The sequence below is a fragment of the Rattus rattus genome, chromosome 2 (assembly GCF_011064425.1).
Source record: "Rattus rattus isolate New Zealand chromosome 2, Rrattus_CSIRO_v1, whole genome shotgun sequence".
NCBI lineage: Eukaryota > Metazoa > Chordata > Mammalia > Rodentia > Muridae > Rattus > Rattus rattus.
The window spans coordinates 69,184,869-69,203,490 of NC_046155.1; the positions used below are offsets into that span (position 1 = coordinate 69,184,869).

At 49.4% G+C, this 18,622-nt stretch overlaps 1 protein-coding gene across 1 annotated transcript in view; it reads right to left on the reverse strand.

Annotated features, from left to right (window-relative positions):
• Window positions 1-18,622, reverse strand: part of Lhpp (phospholysine phosphohistidine inorganic pyrophosphate phosphatase) — an 88,932-nt gene that overhangs the window by 45,262 nt on the left and 25,048 nt on the right. The window contains exons 4-6 of the mRNA XM_032892419.1: window positions 14,738-14,801; window positions 13,758-13,850; window positions 5,350-5,441 (exon numbers count right to left, since the gene is read on the reverse strand). Coding sequence (XP_032748310.1) covers window positions 5,350-5,441; window positions 13,758-13,850; window positions 14,738-14,801 — 249 coding nt within the window. The remainder of the gene's footprint in view (window positions 1-5,349; window positions 5,442-13,757; window positions 13,851-14,737; window positions 14,802-18,622) is intronic.

The window sequence follows — 18,622 nt, forward strand, 5'->3', positions numbered from 1 at the left end:
CAGCCAGAGCCAGTGGAGCCCCCTGCTGGTGGAAGGATACGGAGATTCCATCAGAAAGGAAGCTCATATAGGATTCAGGCAAAGCCCAGAAGGGGGTTGGGCACACATGGAAACAGGGGGTGGAAGAGTACAGCATGACAAAGGGCTCAAGAAAAGAATGAGAAGGGGACAGTAGGGGACTTAGTGAGCAAGAACTATCCTGTCACAGGGACCCCAGGCCCAGAGCGCACACAGTTCTCTGGGTTCTCCCCCTGTGAAGGTACCAGCTGGAGAAAACACAAAGGAAGTCTCCATGGGTCACAGGACCTGCTGTGGTTCTTTAGAGCCCAGCCTGGCCTAAGTCTAGCAAGGTGGCCTGATCACAGATGTGACAAAGGCACACAGCAGCAGGGGAGCAGGAGGGGGTGAGCATACGTGGGAACCAGTTGGGAGTTCAGGGGCACGGATGTGAATGTGAGCGTGAGGGGTGGGGGCAGGGGGGAGGCTGGCTGTGAGTGCTTTTGAGGGTGCACTGGGGGCCTGATGTGCTTGCTGTGTGTGGTCTCTGTGTTCAAGTCCTGAACTCAGGAAGGGGTAGATTCTCCCAGAACCTGGTGACAAAGCGCCCTCTTGTGGCCAGAGCAGGAGGCAGCGCATGGATGAGGAAAAGAGAAGAAGATTGTAGAGAGCCAGAACCAGGCCCAGGTGGATGCTGGGGCTCAGGAGGGAAGGGACAATGAAGGGAGAGGAGACTAGATTAGAGAAGGCCAATGCATCTAGGGTGCTGAGCTCCACCTTCCCAAAACTCGAAGTACCCTGTCCAGACAAGGAGCAAGGCAAGTGGGCTGCATGAATACAGAAGGAAGCTCAGCCTTTGAGCTGACATGTGGAACCTGGTTATGAGCATGGATGACATGAGGTCATCTCTCCCTCTCCACCATACGCCGGAGAGTGCTGTAAAGACTGTGTGACAGCCCCATCCTTATCTGTCGCAGGCCAAGGACAGACTGCACAGCCACCACCCCCTGCCTCCTGGAGTAGCCCTGTCTGAAGTGTGCAGTGCTTGGGGGCTTGGGACGAGTTAAAGCACAAGAATAGGGCAGTCGCCACTAAGTCCACTTACTGGGCCAGCCAGGCTGTGTTGGGGCAGGCAGAGCTGTGTTTCCAGTCATTTCCACAAGGGCTGCTCTGGTTGGGCATAGGCCAGCAGGTGTTAGTTCTGGTGAGATGGCCTCCCATTTTGAGAAGGCCCAAACTCACAAATCACGGACAAGCCAAGTGCACCCTGGAAGATCGTTTGTTCTTACAACAGTGTCCTGGCACGGGAGACCTCTGAAGGTGTAGTGTGCAGTCAAAGTCACTTACTGCTGACACTTGGCCCTCTCTCTTTTCTACTCAGCATAGCCACCACCTTTCTGTTCCTGACCACCGACCACTGCTTTAGCAATGACAATCTAGGATCTAAAGGAGATGGTCACAGAGCAGGAGTGTGAGCGGCAGGACAGCCCGGCACTGACGGCCCTGCTCTATTTGGGCCTCAGTTTCTGCATCTGCAGAAGGGAGGTGGCACAATGATATTGAGAGCTCTATGATCCCTCAGAGACTCCACTCCATTCTCCCTTTGTCAGCAGGATACAGGACCAGCCTCCAGTACGAGAGGTCCTAGGGGCCACAGTACAGAGAAAGAGGCAGATGCAACCAGGCCAGAGGCTAGCCCAGTGTCAGCCTAATGCAGACACCTTGGGCCTTTTATTCAGGCTTCTGGCATTCAGTCCTTCTGTGCTCTTCCGGGTGAGCAACCAGCAGCCTCTGGGGTTCACTCTAGGTAAGGGAGCTCATCCCACTCAGGACAGCTGGGTCTATTTTGAGACGGCTCTGATAGACCTTCCTGGATACAGTTGCCTTGAGAATTCTGTGAGGGCCCTTCCAGAGCTCTGCGTGAACACAGCAGAGCTTAAGGCTACACAAGTTCCTGTTTGCCTTTCAGAAAAGCACAGCCTGGAAACCAGACCCTGCATGCGCCACCCACAAGCACAATGATGAGACTTCCCTGGTGTGTGGGTGAGGCCAAACGACCCACTTCAGGATCCGCTCTGGAGAGGCCCCAGGCCTTTACGTAAAGCCAGCTCTCTGATAGCCGGTCCGAGGACCTGATATATAAGGAAGGGACAAGATGAGGAGAGAAAGAGACCTGAGCCTGTCTGAATTCCGAGGCCATCTACTGAGAGCACACATCGCAGGGGGGCAGAGTTGCCAAACTGGTGGTGCTAGGATCCCTCTTTGGCAGGATGCCAAAGTGGCTGCTGGGTTCCCAGTTTCTGGAAGTTCTAGACAGTTTCTAGAAGCCCAGTGTAATTCTCCACAGTAACATGGTCACCACCCCTTGCCACCAGCAGAGGACCTGGCACTAAACGAAACTTGATCGTTACAGAAAGATGCCAGAAAACAGTCAAGAGAAAAAGCAGGTTGCACGATATAACCCCATTTCTATAATAAAGGAAACCCCAAATCTCTGTGTGCTTGTGGGTACCAAGATGGTGATCTCCCTCTGGACAGAATTCTCCCTCCAGTGTAAGCTCCGTCTGTGGACATCACTTCCCTTTTGTTGATTTTGACTTTTACGGTGCTGGGGGCTGAGTCTCACACATGCTTGGTAACCATGCTACCATGGAACTACACCCCTACCCCACTGACACTTCCCTCTGAATGGCATGAGGTGACGGATCCCTGCGAAGGGGAGCTAGAGTGGGTGGACCTCCCCCATCCTACCTGTGTGTAGGCCTCCCCACTGTGGTGTGGGGTCTTCCTCAGAGACTTAGTCAAGAGCAAAGACACAGTTCTGAGTCCATTGGACACATGGGTTTGGACTGGCCAGACAGGCTCCAACTAAGGACACATTGACTCAACTAAGACATGTTTTCCTTAAATAAACCAGAGTAGCCCTACTTCTGGGCTTTCAAACACAAATGTGCCACTCGCATGTTTGACCACTAAGTTGAAACACATACTGAATACATGCTAGCTGGATTTTCATTGCTAGGCAGCATGGGACACCACCATGCATCAAGCCCAGCCTTGAAGGGCTCTGAGTCTCACTGCCCAGTGAGGAGCCTCCAGCCAGGAGCACAGCAGAATCAGGCTTTGCAACTCTGGGGAAAAGGAGAGATCGGGGACCTTAAGGTCTGCTGTGGCCTGGATGTATCCCCTAAATTCTGGTGTTGGAAACTTAGTTCCTGGTAGCACAGTGTTGGCCTTTAGAGGTGTTTGGTCACAGGATTAATACCTGCTGAGGTTTGGTCTATTGCCATACAGCCATGCTAAATATTGGCCCCAAGTTCTGCTTGCCCCCAGTGAGGAGGAAATCCTTGCTTACCGCAAGTGGTGCTATGTAACCTTACTCCTTATTTTAAAACTAATGGTTGAATAAAGATTCCTATACCCTATAGCTGGGCAGAAGCATGATAGGCAGGGCCTTGGTTCCTGGGCTTGGGGTCTGAGGCAGAGACCACAAGGAGACAAGAAGATGCCATGGGGTAGGTGTATCACGAGTGCATGGCTGTGAGGGCCGGCTAACTGGAGTAGGAGTGGCCCAGGCGGAACATGACAAGTGATATCTCGGGGTTATTGAAAGTGAAGTAGACAAAATAGCACAGAGGGTTGATATCTGCCCAGCACTAGTGCTGTTAGGGCTAATTATAAATGCAAAGGTTTGTGTCTTTTGTTTGAGAACTATATGACCAAGGGTGGGGTAGAAACCCCCAAATAATTATCATCATAACAGTTACCTCATGAAAAAGGCTTGAGGGAATGGGCTCTCTGTTCCGATCACACACGTTAGGATTCACTATCCCCCCTCCTCTGGGAATGTAGGAAGACACACCCAGCCATCTTGGAATCAGACACTGAACATACTGGCACGGTGATCTTGGACACCCCAGTCTTCAGAGCTGTGAGAGACTCTATTTCTTGTCTTCACAGTAAGGTACTGTGTTACATCAGGGCGAACAAACCAGGAAGGGATAGGCTGGCCACTTGGAAAGAATGCTTTTGTAGCTTATGAGCAGGGCTCCCTCAGGCCAGACATAACCAATGGAGCCTTGAGACCCTCCTCTGAGAGGCTGGGGAAGAAAGGAAGCCTGTAGTTCAGGTATGTTGGGGCTTCAACGATATGTCCAACCTGGGAGAGTCTGCAAGTGGCTCCCTGAGATTCCCTCTCTCATGCCAAGCTCACAGACTGCCTTAGCTCAGGGTTCCCTCTGGTTTCTCACCCAGGATGGATCTCAGAGTCAAAGGGAGGCCACTGGTGGATTCTAGCCCTGTATAGGACAATCATTCAGATGCACATGACCAACATACCATCCCTCAAACCCAGATAACCATGTTTTACCAAGTCTCTCTAGCATCGACAAAACAGTGTTTGAATGGCCTGACCACAATGGGATCCATTAAAACAAGCAAGGCAGGGACAGGGGATGTGGCTTGGTCAGTAGGGTGATAGCTTAGAATGCACAGAGCCCTGGGTTCAATCCCCAGCACAGTGCTAATCAGGTGTGGTGACATGCTCCTACAGTCCAATACTTGGGAGGTAGCGGTGGGAGACTCAGATATTCCAGATCAATTTTAGCCACATAGCAAGTCTGAGACAAGCCCATGCAAAATACACATGCAAGCCCATCTCAAAATATAAATAGGGACTGGGGAGAGGGAAGGGGAGAAACTGTGTAATTATGTTTTAATTATAAAAAAATACTAAGCAATAGATATATACACATAAGTAAGCAAGACACTGCTGATACGTAAGGCACCCTCAATGGCAAAGCAAGCATCAGGCCAGCCACCACGGGGCAGACCCAGCTTCTCAATTCCTAGCAACTGTTCACAAACTTCAGACCCAGAGTATCCCTGACAGCTGTCTGCATCTCTAGGTTCTGTGCTTCTCACGGGTTGGGGAAGGTGGAACAAAAGAAGGAAAGAAGTCAGACAGGATGAGGCCAGCTGTAGTGACGCAGAGGTTCTGAGCCCACTGCCCCGCGGGACAGAGTCAATGTGATTCCCTGGCCACGGCACTGGGAAAGCAGAAGCTTCTGTGTGTCACCCTCCTCACAGATTCACTCCTGCTGCAGAGTCCAGGCTCTGCACCGAGGGCCACTCTGCCTCACCCCCGTCACACAGCTAAGGACAGAGGTTTCTGCTACAAAGGCCAGCCACACTACACTGGTCCTTGGGAACCAGCTACAGACAAAGCTGAATGTCCACATACTGTTTAGAAGGAAATTTCCCTTTGTTTGGACACAGAACAAAACAAGAAGGCAGTTGCCCTGGAGGGTCCACAGAAGGGCAGGTATAAATGAAGCGGCCGAGGGCACTGACCTGAACTTCCCGGTCCGCACCTGCAGAGCTCTCATTCCGCACTGCTGGGCACCGCCAACGTCACCCACGATGTCATCGCCAATCATGAGGGCCTGTCAGTAGTGAAATACACTCAGACGTTATGTCAGGGGAGTTTTATTCCTGGATTTTCATCTTTTCTTTTCTTTTTTTTCCCCTCGACATAATAAACTGCTTGATTTGATGCTTAAAGCCACCATCATCAGAATTAAACAAGGTAATATTGTCATTGTATTGATTTAGAGTCAACCCACCTTGAATATATCTCCTGCTGCCTGCGTGCCCTCCCCCCACCCCCGACATCACCAGTATATAGTTATCCAATGTAAAATCAATCGGCAGCCGTCAAAGTGATTTGGTGGCCCGAGAACACGAGGAGCACCAGGCGCTACAGAGTAGGCTGCATTTTACCCTACGTTAAAGACTCTGTGACCAGGTGACTGCGCTGTGAAAACTAATTCAGTGTCTGACAAGTCTTTACAGTCCCCAGGTCAAAAGGTTTGCTTTAATTGTGAGGAGGGACTTAGAAAAACCAAAATTTAAAACACACACCTTGTCTACCAGATAGGGCTTCAGAAGCAGTCAGTGGGGTAGATTCTGCCTCCCATCTGAAACAACCCTACACCGGGCAACCTCTCAGAACCAGCAGTTCTCGAGGTACTGGGCATCAAGCAAAAGGGACTAGCCCAGGCTCCTGCCTTTGGTGTTCTCACAGCCCGTGTGTAGGGAGGATGTCATGGACTGAGATGAGTTCTCTGAAGGAGGCAAAGCTGGGTAAACCCCTGGTGTGAGCACTTAGATGTGACTGGGGTCCTTACTGGAAGAGAAAGAAACCCACAGCTGTCTCCACACAAACACAGCAAAGTTCACATGAGGACAGGGCAATAAGGCAGCCATCATGGTTTGGATATGGTTTGGGGGTGTGCCCTGAAAGTTTGTGTGCTGCAGCCTTGGTCCCCAGTGTAACGGTGTCAATGGAGACACCTAAAATAGATGTGACTGGAAATTGTTACATTAAGCAAAACAAACCAGACTTAGAAAGGCAAATATAGCATGTTTCCTCTCAGAAGCAGAATCTGAAGTCGAAATTATGTGTGTGTGATTGTGTGTGTGTGTGTGTGTGTGTGTGTGTGTGTGTACACGTGCACTCATTTGGATACATGTGTGATTATAGATCCTGAAACTACAAAGGCAATCATGAGAAGAAAGGATTAGGCCAAGGCGGTGGGCAGTAGAAGCAGCAACGGGATTCCTAGAAAAGGGAAGCAGAGAGGGACTGCCTGCAAGGACAGGAAACAGTCAGAGGCAAAGGGGCACAGGGACCAGCCCGCACTTCAAAATCCTCACCGGAATTCTCAGATCTCTCTTCCTGTGTTTCCCAGCTATGTTACAACTACCAGTGACAAACTGATTCCTATCAATATCCTCAGATATGGTGTCTACCCTTAGAATAATACTATGGGAAGTCAATACTTTCTGGTCTTCTACTTACAGTAACAAACCAAAGTTTCTTTTAAAATACAATTTTTTAAAGAGTCAATTTAAAGAAATCCTGAGCAAAATAATAGTGCCAGTGGAAATTCCCAGCTATGAGGAAATGGGGAGCCCTTTTCTAGGAGGACAGAGCTGGGGGACACTGCTAAGAGCTTGACTGGAGTTGTGTGTTCATTCGTTTATTTGGTTTGTATCTATCATGTGCACTTTCATATAGCTGTATGAAAACCATCCAGCCATCTGGGAGGAGCCAGCCGGTGGCATCTAGTCACTGTAGTGGGACAGCATGGGGCATTCCACACATGAACAGGAGACACCAAAGCTTCGGGACTTCCCCACAACTTGCACAGAGTGACCTCAGGTACAGACGGCCAGACATCTCATGTTGGACTTGCTTGCCCCCTCTCAAGGAGCTGTCCTAAAACTGTTGGTTTGGCCCTTAAATACTCAAGGGTTCCAACTCGAGCATCCACCATTGTCAAGGGTGCTGGGACCTTTGTATGACTGGGCTCCCTACAAATGGAATGTAAATCCCAACTACTATGTCACGCCTGGCACCTGCCATGGCTCTGGAACAGGCTGAGTCTGTAGCTCAGTCAGTAGAGTTCTTGACAAGGCTGTGGGTTCGAGCCCCAGCACTGCATGCCTAAGTGGGATGATGTGTGCCTGTAACTCCAGTCCTTAGGAGATAGAGGCAGGGAGACCACAGAGTTCGAGGTCACCTTTATTACATAGTGAGTTCAAGGTCAGCCTGGATGCATGAGATACTGCCTCAAAACAACTCATACATGTGCATTCACACGCATACATAAGTGGGCAGTGGAAATTGCCTTCTCGAGACCTTTTTTTTTTTTTTGGTTCTTTTTTTTCCGAGCTGGGGACCCGAACCCAGGGCCTTGCGCTTCCTAGGCAAGCGCTCTACCACTGAGCTAAATCCCAGCCCTTCTTGAGATCTTTTATGCTGGCATTTGTTGATGTAGCCCAGAGAGATGGTATCTGAAAAGAAAGAAAGAGAGAGAGAGAGAGAGAGAGAGAGAGAGAGAGAGAGAGAGAGAGAGAGAGAGAAGGAAGGAAGGAAGGAAGGAGAAACTAATCCCTCAGAGGAAATGCTATCACCCATGATAGAGCATGTGGGGGATGGGTGCTTGGGACAATGACCATGCCAGCATGGGGCAGAGCAGCAGGAAGGAGAGGTGAGGGTGGCAGGGAGCTGGGACTGGACATGGGCAGCCAGCGGATGTGCAGTGAAGCCTGTCTGGGCCAGCTTGTGGGCTCCGCATACCAAAACGCTCTCGGGACCCTGGGGAATTTACAGATTTACCATCAGTGAAGGGCAATAATCACACCAAGAGGAGCAATTATTGCCAAATCATTTAGGATTTAAAAAATCATTGGCAAGAAGATGGAGGTCAAGAGGTGCACTGTCGGGGGAAATAAAAAAAAAAAAAAAACCCTCTACCTGTCAGGCCTGGCTTTTACTCCTTTCTGAGTATGATGTGATAGAAGGGAGACACATTCACAACTGAATGGCTAGACTCTGAGAGAACCCAGAAATGCAGAGAGCTGCAGGGGGCTGTCACCATCCAAGACAGATTCTGTGCTTTGGATCTGTAGAGCAGACTCTTGGGCTGGGCAGGCAGGTCGCTCGGTAAAGCATTTGTCTAGAGTGTACGAAGGTCTCCATCCAATCCTCCCCCCCCCCCGTACTACATAAAACAGGCAAGGTAGTGCGGGCCTAAGATCCTGGGATTTAGGAGATGGAGCAGGGGGACCAGAAGTTCAAAGTCATCACTGACTTTATAATGAGGTAGAAGCTAGTTTGGGCTAAAAAGAGTAGATCCTCTGATCCGTCACTACCATCTGCCTGAGGGAGAGTTGCTCCTTCACCAGCTCAGGCACTCAGAAGAATGGTGCCAAACAGGTGACGTGCACTGGAGGCTTCCAGGGGCTAAGGGTCTCCCAAGAAAACCTGTGTATTGGGAGCTGTCAGCTCTCCCAGGAGCCTGCAGGGCAAGAAGTATGTTCCCATGGCTAGGAAGGGCCTGTGGAGCGGGAGGGTACACAACTCACAAGGGGAGTCCTCCATATTGACACCTTCAGCTACCAGGCACCTCAGAAACCTTGAGCTGACACTTGCTAAGACATTTCCACCATGGCCTAGCACAGTTATAAGGACTAACATGGCCAAAGCCAAGGATCACTGATTTTTTTTTTTTTACATATGGGTGTTCTGCCTGCATGAATGTCTCTGTGTAACTGTGCCTGGTGCTCAGGGATGCCTGAGGAAGGGGCTGGATCCTCTAGAACTGGAGTTATAGCCAGTTGGGAGCCACCACATGGATGCTGGGAATGGAACCTGTGTCCTCTGGAAGAGTAGGCAATGCTTTTAACCACTGAGCTATCTATCCACTACTGGATCCCTTTTTAAAGGAAAGACTGGGTCAGGGATGTTGCTTACTTAGGAAAGTGCTTGGCCAGCATACAGAAGCTGTGGGTTCGGTTCCCAATGCTAGGTAAACAAGGCATAGTGACATACTTCTAAAATCCCAGAAAATTGGTAGGTGGAAGCTGGGTGTGACGGCATACACCTCCAACCCCAGTACTTTTGAGGCAGAGGGAGGTGGATCTAAAGGCCAGCCTGGTCTACATGGAGAATTCCAGGCCAGCTAGGGCTATACAGTGAGACTCTACCTCAACAAACAAACAAAAACACAAAACAAAAACAAAAACAAAAAAACCTGTGTTGGTAAAGATGTGGAGAGATGAGCAACCTGACACAACCCTTCCAAACTAGAATAAATGCTGTATGCTACAAACTTATTTATAGTGTCTGGAAAATAACAACAAAGATATAAAAATATGCAACAAAGCTGTATACCAGGGTTATAAACAAGAAGAAATGAGGATGCAACCCAATATCCAGAAATGGGAATGATAACACAGATGCATGCATATATATACAGAAATGTGTACATATAAATATAACATGGTGAAATATTACACAGTCACAAGAGTTACTTCACAAAACTGCTTAAATAAGCACTAAGGAAAGTTTTCTCAACAGATTTTTAGGGGGAAATCATGTTTCAAATAGCAGGTAGAGGTTATTCATTGTCTATGGAGAAAGATTAGAAAGCTTAAATTATGTTATTCTAGAATGGTGGAATGACAGTTTTTTCCCCCCCTTGGGACTTCTCTGGAATTTTTGATCTCCTTTGATTAGACAGGAGGCTTGTTTGTTTTTAATGTGTATGTGTCCCTCCTGCGTGAGTTCATGTGCATTATGTGCGTGCAGGAGCCAAAGGAGGCCAGAAGAGAGCATTGGCTTCACTAAAGCTGGAGTTACAAGAGGCTGGGAGCCACCATGTAGGTGCTGGAACCAAACCTGGGTCCTCTGCAAGAGCAGCCATTTCTCCTTCAGTCCCTGAACTTGTGTTTTGAAGAGAAAATTAACTCTACTAGAAAAAGCTCTAGAGGACAAAAGCCTCCGAAGAGCCGTACACCAGGAGGTGTTGGAAGCTTGACTGACGCATGCGCGTCTCAGCAGGACTTCCAACACTCCCACTTTGTGGTGCTGGGGGCTCCATGTTGGGCCAAAGCATTCATATCCAGCTGGGCTGGGTCCACTTCTGTCTTTTGCTCTCCTGGATTCTAAACACACACACACACACACACACACACACACACACACACACACACACACACACACACACACTCCTGATCCCAGTCCACCTCATTCCTAGAGAAAACACTAGAAATAAGGCTCGGCAACCACAGCAGCGAGGCTTCGATGGAAAGGCTGCAGGGCAAAAGTCGTGACCTTCAACTGTGGGCACTCCCACCAGAAGCACAGACTGCCCCAACTCTTACAGCACTGACCTTCGAAACAGGAATAAATGGAGGGCACAGGCCCCGTCTTACAGCCAGCCTGCTCTAGACAGCTATGAGCCTGTCCCTCAATTGCTTTTTTTTAAAAATGCTAATTTATTTATTATTCTATGGTGGGCAGTGGGCATGAACATGTCACTGTGCATATGAAGGTCAAAGGGCAACTTGCATGAATGAGCCATCTCCTTCCATCATGTGGGTTACAGAGATCAGACTCAGATCATCAGTGCTTTGAGCAAAGGCTTTTATGACAGAGTCCGTCACCAGCCCTTGATTATATTTCCGTGTGTGTGTGTGTGTGTGTGTGTGTGTGTGTGTGTGTGTGTGTGTGTGTGTGTATGCACGCGCGCACGTGCGTGTGTACAGTGTAATTCTAGGAGTCAGTTCTCCACTTCCTCCTTCAAGAGGGTCGTAGGGATCAAAGTCAGGCCCCGATGCTAGCCCGGAACAGTGGCTCTCCCCAGGACAGTGTCTAGAGACTTCACCCCTTAAGAACAGGGGTGGTGCTACCACAGCCAGCAGGTGGTCAGGCAGGCCGCAATACCTTCCTCTGTGCAGAGAGCTTCTAGCGCAGCCTTAGGAATTCCTAGAAGTCATGGGAAAGGTGTGCTATTCTTCTCCAGATTTCTGGACCCTAGGAAAAAACCTGATTACCTCTAAGGAGGTTGAATTTCCAATTATCTAGGGTCAGCCCAGTTCCCTGTTGTTTCTAGGCTGTTTGGGAAAGATATGTTGGGAATTGGATTGGGGGCTGCGCCACCGGAGCTCAGGCTCAAAACACCGAGGGAAATGGCAGTAAAGACTTTATTGATTAGGGAAGCTCAGAACAGTCAAGGTGTGCCACAACCTGGCACAGGAGCAGCCTGTAGCCCTTCACAAGACACATTTATTAAAAAAAACAAAAACAAACCAGCGACAGTAACACAGAGGCAGGCGGTATTACTCTGCAGGCACATAGTTAGGAGACACTGGTCCTAAAATGTGTACACATCTTGATATTCAAATAACACGAACTAGCATTTCAGCAACGTGGCAGGCTGGAGCCAGGACAGGAGGACATGGAGGAAATACACAGGTACTGCGTTTAAATTCAGGCTGCATTAGCCTGCAAGTGCTAGGCACAGAGCCAGGTGTGCAGCACAGCACACACGGCGGTACCAGGACAAGTTCCCTCCCTGCATGCACCCCGTGAGGCCTGGTCATCAGGCTTGGCTCGAGGGGATTTTACCCACTAAGCTATCAAACCCACGTAAGCTCTAGAACACTTTTATCTCCCATGGGAGACTAGGTACTCCACAAGGTGACATTCCCAATATGGCCATGGGTCACCCTCCTCTCTAGGACATTTCACTGTGCGGATGGGATATGCACTGCTGTCCCATTCGTGGGGAATAGGCAGCCCTCTGAGTTCTGCTCTACCTTTTAGGTACTGTGAATACAGCTGCCGCGAACATCTCTAAATGACGTTAGGAGACTGTTTCTGTGGTGGTGGGATTCAAATCTAGGGCTTCGTTCTTGCTAGGCAGGTGCTTAACTACTGAGTTACCCTCTGACCCTACGAGATGATGGTGGTGGTGGTGGTGGTGGTGGTGGTGGTGGTGGTGGTGGTGGTGGTGGTGCTGTCCTCTGAATTCCCATCCCTGTTATCTGGGCCTCACCCGGGAGCACCATCGCTGAAGCAGATGTAGACCCATTTAATACTGAAGACCCACCAGAGGCTCCCTCTCGGCAGTGCTGTTCACTCACAGACCTACCAGCAGAACACGTAGGTTCCAGCTTCTCCACATGAAGCTGGCCATCTTCTGCTACTTCTCTCTTTTAGTGGCCATATTGGAGTATGCTTTTTGTAGTACTAATGAGCCAGGAGACTGGCCATTTTTCTATGTACTCTTTGGTCATTGCCTGGGGTTGTACTGCTTTGTGGCTGTGCTAAAATGCCACGTTTTAAAAGAAATATTATAATGTGAAAGGATACCATAGGTCTGAGATTTATTTTAAAACATGGCAGTAAAGCTGGGCCATGGTGGAACCGCCTTTAGTCCCAGCACTTGGGAAGCAGAGGCTAGCCTGATCTATATAGTGAGTTCCAAGAGAGCCAGGACTACACAGAGAAACCCTATCTAAACAAACAAACAGACAGACACCTCACAAAGAAACAAGGTAGTAAAAAACTTAGTTCTGGGGCTAGGGAGATAAGATGTCTTATTTGGAAAGGAGCTTGCTGTCCAAGCATGACGATCTGAGTTCGGATCCCCAGACCCATGGGAAAGTGGGCACAGCACCACACATCTGTAATCCCAGTGTTCCTATGTTGAGAGGGGAGGTAGAGACAGGAGAATCCCTGGGAGCTTGCTGGTTGGTCAGTCTGGCAGAGCAGCAGCAAATAAACTCTCAAACGGATGCAAGGCACGGACTAACATGCAAGGTTGCCCTCTGTGCTATGAATGCACACATGCGACACTTAGGTAAGTTGCAGGTACACATGTGCGTGCGTGTGCATATACATGTACACGCACACAGAAAACAAGAAAGGAAAGAATTAGTTTTTAAGAGGAAAAAAATGGGCTGGAGGATGGCTCAGTGGTTAAGAGTCACTCACTGCTCTTCTAGAGGTCCTGAGTTCAATTCCCAGCAACCACATGGTGGCTCACAACCATCTGTAGTGTGATCCGATGCCCTCTTCTGGTGTCTGAAGAGAATGACAGTGTACTCTTATAAACAAAAATAAATTTTTTAAAAAAAGAGGAAGAAAGCATTTTAAGAGGGGAATATGTGTGATCCAGTTGTTGGGGTACATGGCAAGTAACTGTCTCATTCCTCACAGTGAGAAAGGCCCTGGCCAGCAAGATGGTTCAGTGGGTAAGGGCACTGGCTGCTGACCCTGTCAATCTGAACCCACACGGTGGAAGGAGGGAATGAACTCACACAATCCCATACCCATAATAAGTAAATAAATAAGTAAACGTCCTTTTAAATGCAAAGAAGAAAGGAAATCCTGCTATGCCTACCTGGTGGGCTTCCACCCCTATGGCTTGCAGAGCAGACCTGAAGAACTCAGGGGAGGGTTTCCCCACCACTTCAGCCTCGATACCACAGGCATACTGGCAAAGAAAGGGCACAGTATGAGTTTCAGATCAGGAACATGAGAGTAGCCGCACATGGAAAGACTTCCTCATGATGGTCAGAGCCCTTCACAAAGCAGGATGCCCTGGGCCTCAAACCGTCTCACAGGCAAACATGTTGCAACTCCCCAACAGGCTGCTGCCCAGAATGCTTAGGACACCTACCTCCAAGGCTGCCCACAGCAAGTGGCATACCATACCTAGCAAAGTCACAAGTCCCCCAAGGGACAGGGGACAAAGGCTCTCATTATTTGCCTGTTCAGCTATAATCCCATCTCTTGCCTCTCCTTGCTGATCACAGCCCTCCTCAGGGTGTCTAGGATTCAATCTACTCACCTGCTTACCCTTCTCACTTGGACACAGTGGACAGGGGCTGCCACTACTGTGGGGCTGGTACATGGGAGAGCAGGAGTCTAGGCAGGCGTAGCTAACTGATAGGCCATAGTCACAGTGGACTCAAGAGGTCAAGCCATAGAAGGCTTTATGACCTGGGAAGTCATCTCAGAAAGGCCCAGGGAGGACACATAGCCTGAGGTGTTACGGGGCTGGGAAGGAAACAGGTGATCTGTAGACACCAAAACCATGAGTCAGAGTGGTGAAAAGCATGCTGGGAAAGAGCACCCAGAGGTTGGCTGGGGGTCAGGGGATGACACACACAGAATGACTTCATGATGACCAAGGTAATGGGCCCTTAACTGCTGCCTGAGGAGAGAACTCCACTAGCTCCACAGAGGAGACAGGAGTGTGTGGCTGAAAGCCCCACATAGGAGGCCCCATGCAGAAACATGAAAGGCTACTTGTCTGTAAAGTACACCTTCTTCTCCAGAAAGCCTGAAGGGGGCATGGGACAGAACCAGGGCAGGTACCTCGAGCGCCTTCATGTAACCTCCAACATCCAGCATCAGGCCAGAGGTCTCCTTGTAATAGCGTCTGCAAGAGAGCAGAAGAAGAGGGGTACACAGAGAGCCACAGGTGCGGGTCAGCACCGATGACATGCTGAGAGTGAGCAATGGAGGCCACATGGCAGAGGCAGAAGCATCATGGGTCACTCAGCCACCAGCCCCCTGCTGCTGCCTTGTAGGGACCCTACCACAATGATTAACCAGGGACCCAAGGGGGACAGATGGATCCAGTTACTAACACAGAGGAAGACAAGTGACCCGTGTTCTGGGAAGGAACGGCAGGCCCCCAGAGCATGTGCTGACTCCCTAATTGCTAATAATTAACCCCTAACTGCTGCCTGAGGAGAGAACTCCATTAGTTCCACAGCAGCCTGCCACATCTCCTGTTAGTCGGGGTCAGGCAAGGTGCCAGGTTTCACGGGCACCAGCTGCTTCTGTGAGACAAGACTGTCTTCCCAACCTCCAGAGACGATGCAGGCTCAGCTCCTCAGAGCGTTCCTCAGTTTAGACTCAGTGCCCTTCCAAGTGGCCACAGCCCATCCACATCAGACCAAGGCCTCAAGGTACTTATAGTCCTGGCTGTAAAGTCATCGATACCTGGGGCTCTCTGAGCAATGCCATGCAACCAAGGAGGCAAGAGGGTGGCTTTATCCATCATACTCCAGAGATGAGGCTCACTAATGGTACGGGGATGTAAGCTGAGAATTAAGAGGTCTGACCACACACGTCAGTTTTCCCTTCCTTCTATGTCCAGCAGGGGACATTAACTAAGTGAGTATGCTGAGGACCAGAGAAAAGAGGGACGGCGGTGGCTTCAACGTCAAAATTCTCTCCGCTTTCTAACAGTGACTCTGGTCTCTGTAAGCCTTTAGACCTCAGCTTCCTCACCTGTAAAATGATCAAAGCAAACAAACCACCCATATCCAGGACTGTTGTGAAACTTGGGCAAAAAAATAACATGCTGTAAGTTCCTTACAGGATGCCTGGACACCAACACCACTCGGCAGAAGACTGGAGACTACTACTGTAAATAGCTGTTCCCAGGAGCTACGACAGAGACCCTTGAGACAGAAGCTCAGTGGTAAAATAATACAAGCCCCCGACCTGGTGGGAGGCACTCCTGTAATCCAGCACTCAGAGGCTGAGGCAGGAGGATTGTGAATTCTGGGATACATAGCAGATCCCATCCTAAGAATTTTTTTTTTCTTTTCTTTATCTTCTTTTCATGTGTATGTGCCAGAACATGAATGGAATCCTGTGAGAGGTCTTCGTGCTGTGAGAAAACTCTGAGAAAACAAGAGACTATGACCTCAGTTTCTTCAAAACATGGAATTATTCTTGCAAAGTGTTTTGTGCTCCTCGCAGGTATGGGAGTGAGTTTACTTCAGATGCTCATTATTACTTGCTGCTGTTACTCAACTAAATGTTTAAATTATCCTTTATATGCCTCTATGGAAAAATGTATTTTTGTCACATGCAGCTTGATCCCATGGTTGTGTACATCTTTTGAACTCATGGAAACGTTGCTCGTGTGATTTCTCTTAACCCTCAGAGTATAAATTGTTGAATAATGTTGGCAACTGTATGAGACTATAGTCTGACACATTCTCTATCCTCCTAGGTCCCACAGCCTCTGGAGCAGTGACATGTATGTGTGGTGTGTGTATGTACATGCAGAGGCCTGGGGCTAAGTGTCAGGCCCCCTGGGTCACTCCCACACCCTATTCTTTGGGGAAAATAATGTGTCTCAATCAAATCCAGGGCTTGCTGTCACAACTGGCCTTGCAAGCCAGCTTGCTCTTGGAATAAACAATCCATCTCTACAAGGCTGGAAGTGTGAGCAGTCTGCTACATGCAGATGGCTTATATGTGGGTTCTGGGGATCTGGCCCTCCTCCAGAGCCCTAAAGAAATTTTTTTAAAAGGTTTCTTGGGGATGGTGAGGTGGCTCAGTGAGTAGAGCACCTGCCAAGCAAGCATGAGGAGTTTCAGTTCCCAGAACCCACATGAGGCCAGGTGTGGTACGATGTGTCTGCAAACCCAGCATTCCTGCGACAGAGGGAAAGTCAGACAGGAAAAGTCCTGGAAACTAGCCTGGCAAACAACAAAGCGACCCTGTCTCAAACATGGGGAAGGTAAAGGGCAACGCCTGAGGTTGTTCTGTGGCCCCTACACACACACCTGGCATGAGCATACCTACACTTATAGACATACAGACAGGAAGACAGATAGACAGGCACAGACAGACAGACACACACATATCTATGACCTTAACATGCACGCCCTGGCATGAGCACACCTACACTTACAGACACACAGACAGGCAGAAGACAGACAGACAGGCACAGACAGGCACAGACAGACAGACAGACACACACATATCTATGACCTTAACATGCACGCCCTGGCATGAGCACACCTACACTTATAGACACATAGGCAGGCAGGAAGACAGACACAGACAGACAGACAGACAGACACACACACACACACACCTGTGACCTTAACATGCTCATCCTGGTATGAGCACACCTACACTTACAGACACACAGACAGGCAGGCAGGCAGACATAGACAGACACAGACAGACATACACCAATCTATGACCTTAACATGCTCACCCTGGCATGAGCACATCTACACTTACAGACACACAGGCAGCAGGCAGGCAAGCATGCACACGTGCACACACACAGAGTTTTATTTTTTCTATTTTTACAATAAACTATAAATGACTATTTCCTTAGCCAGGTCCAGAGTTTCAAAGAACTGGAGCATGAGTAACAGAATCTGGCCAGCAGAGGGAGCCACTGGTGCTGGAGCTGTGCTGTCAGGGTGGCAGATGGCCAGGACTCTATGCAGGGCTCAGGGACTTGCAAGACCTAACAGGCACCCCTGGCCTCCCAGCCTAGAAGAGATGTAAACAGACTCAAAGGGAAACTGTGAGAGTGAAGATGGTGCCCTGCATGAATAAGTGATAAAGAGACAAGCTGTGTCCTGAGGGGGAGCTGGTCACTCTGAGCGAGGGGAAGGAGTGTGAGGACCCAGGGAGCACTTTGGGATCACCAGAGCACCTGATGGGCTTCACACTGGGCCACCTCCAAACCCACAGTTGAGCCATCTTCCTTGGACAGGGGCCCAGAGTCTCAAACCCTTGTTCAGAGGAAGCTCTCAGGAGGAGAGGGTGAGCGAGTGTGTGAGTTGGGCAGAAGACAGAGCAGGATAGACCTAACTCAGCTCAGAGATGCTTGCCAGAAAGCAAACAGAAACATCTACAACAAAAGTGGAACACGTGCAGCTTTCTGCAGCCAGTGATTCTGGGGGTTTCCAGGCTGCCCCAGGGCTGGCTGGAGGATACCGGACACAGGGTGGATGAAAACAGGCCCCTCACATTTAGAAATCTCACCCCTCAGGAGTCCTTAAACCACACCTCTGCTGGCCCCGGTTCTAGAAGTTTATTCTAAAGGAAAAAGGACTTTGGTTAATTAGATTCACCAAAGCCTGGCCTCTGAGCCAGGGGAAATAGATTCTCAGAAATCAAAATGAAAACCTTGTCCTACCTCCCCCACCCATCCACCCAACAAGCAGAGGCTTGTTTTTGAAAACAGGCTCTCAACTATGTAGCCTGGCATTCTTTATGTAGACCAGGCTGGCCTCCAACTCGCAGAGACCCTTCTGCCTCCACCCCCAAGTCCTGGCATTACCGGTGTGCACCACCACCTCAGTTTATGTGGTGCTGAGGACGGAAGAGACCCAGAGCTCCATACGTGCTACACAAGCAACATAAGCTACGTCCCCCTCACCCGCCCCAGTCTTCTTTCTTACTGTCTTTTTTAAGCTGAATCTGGGC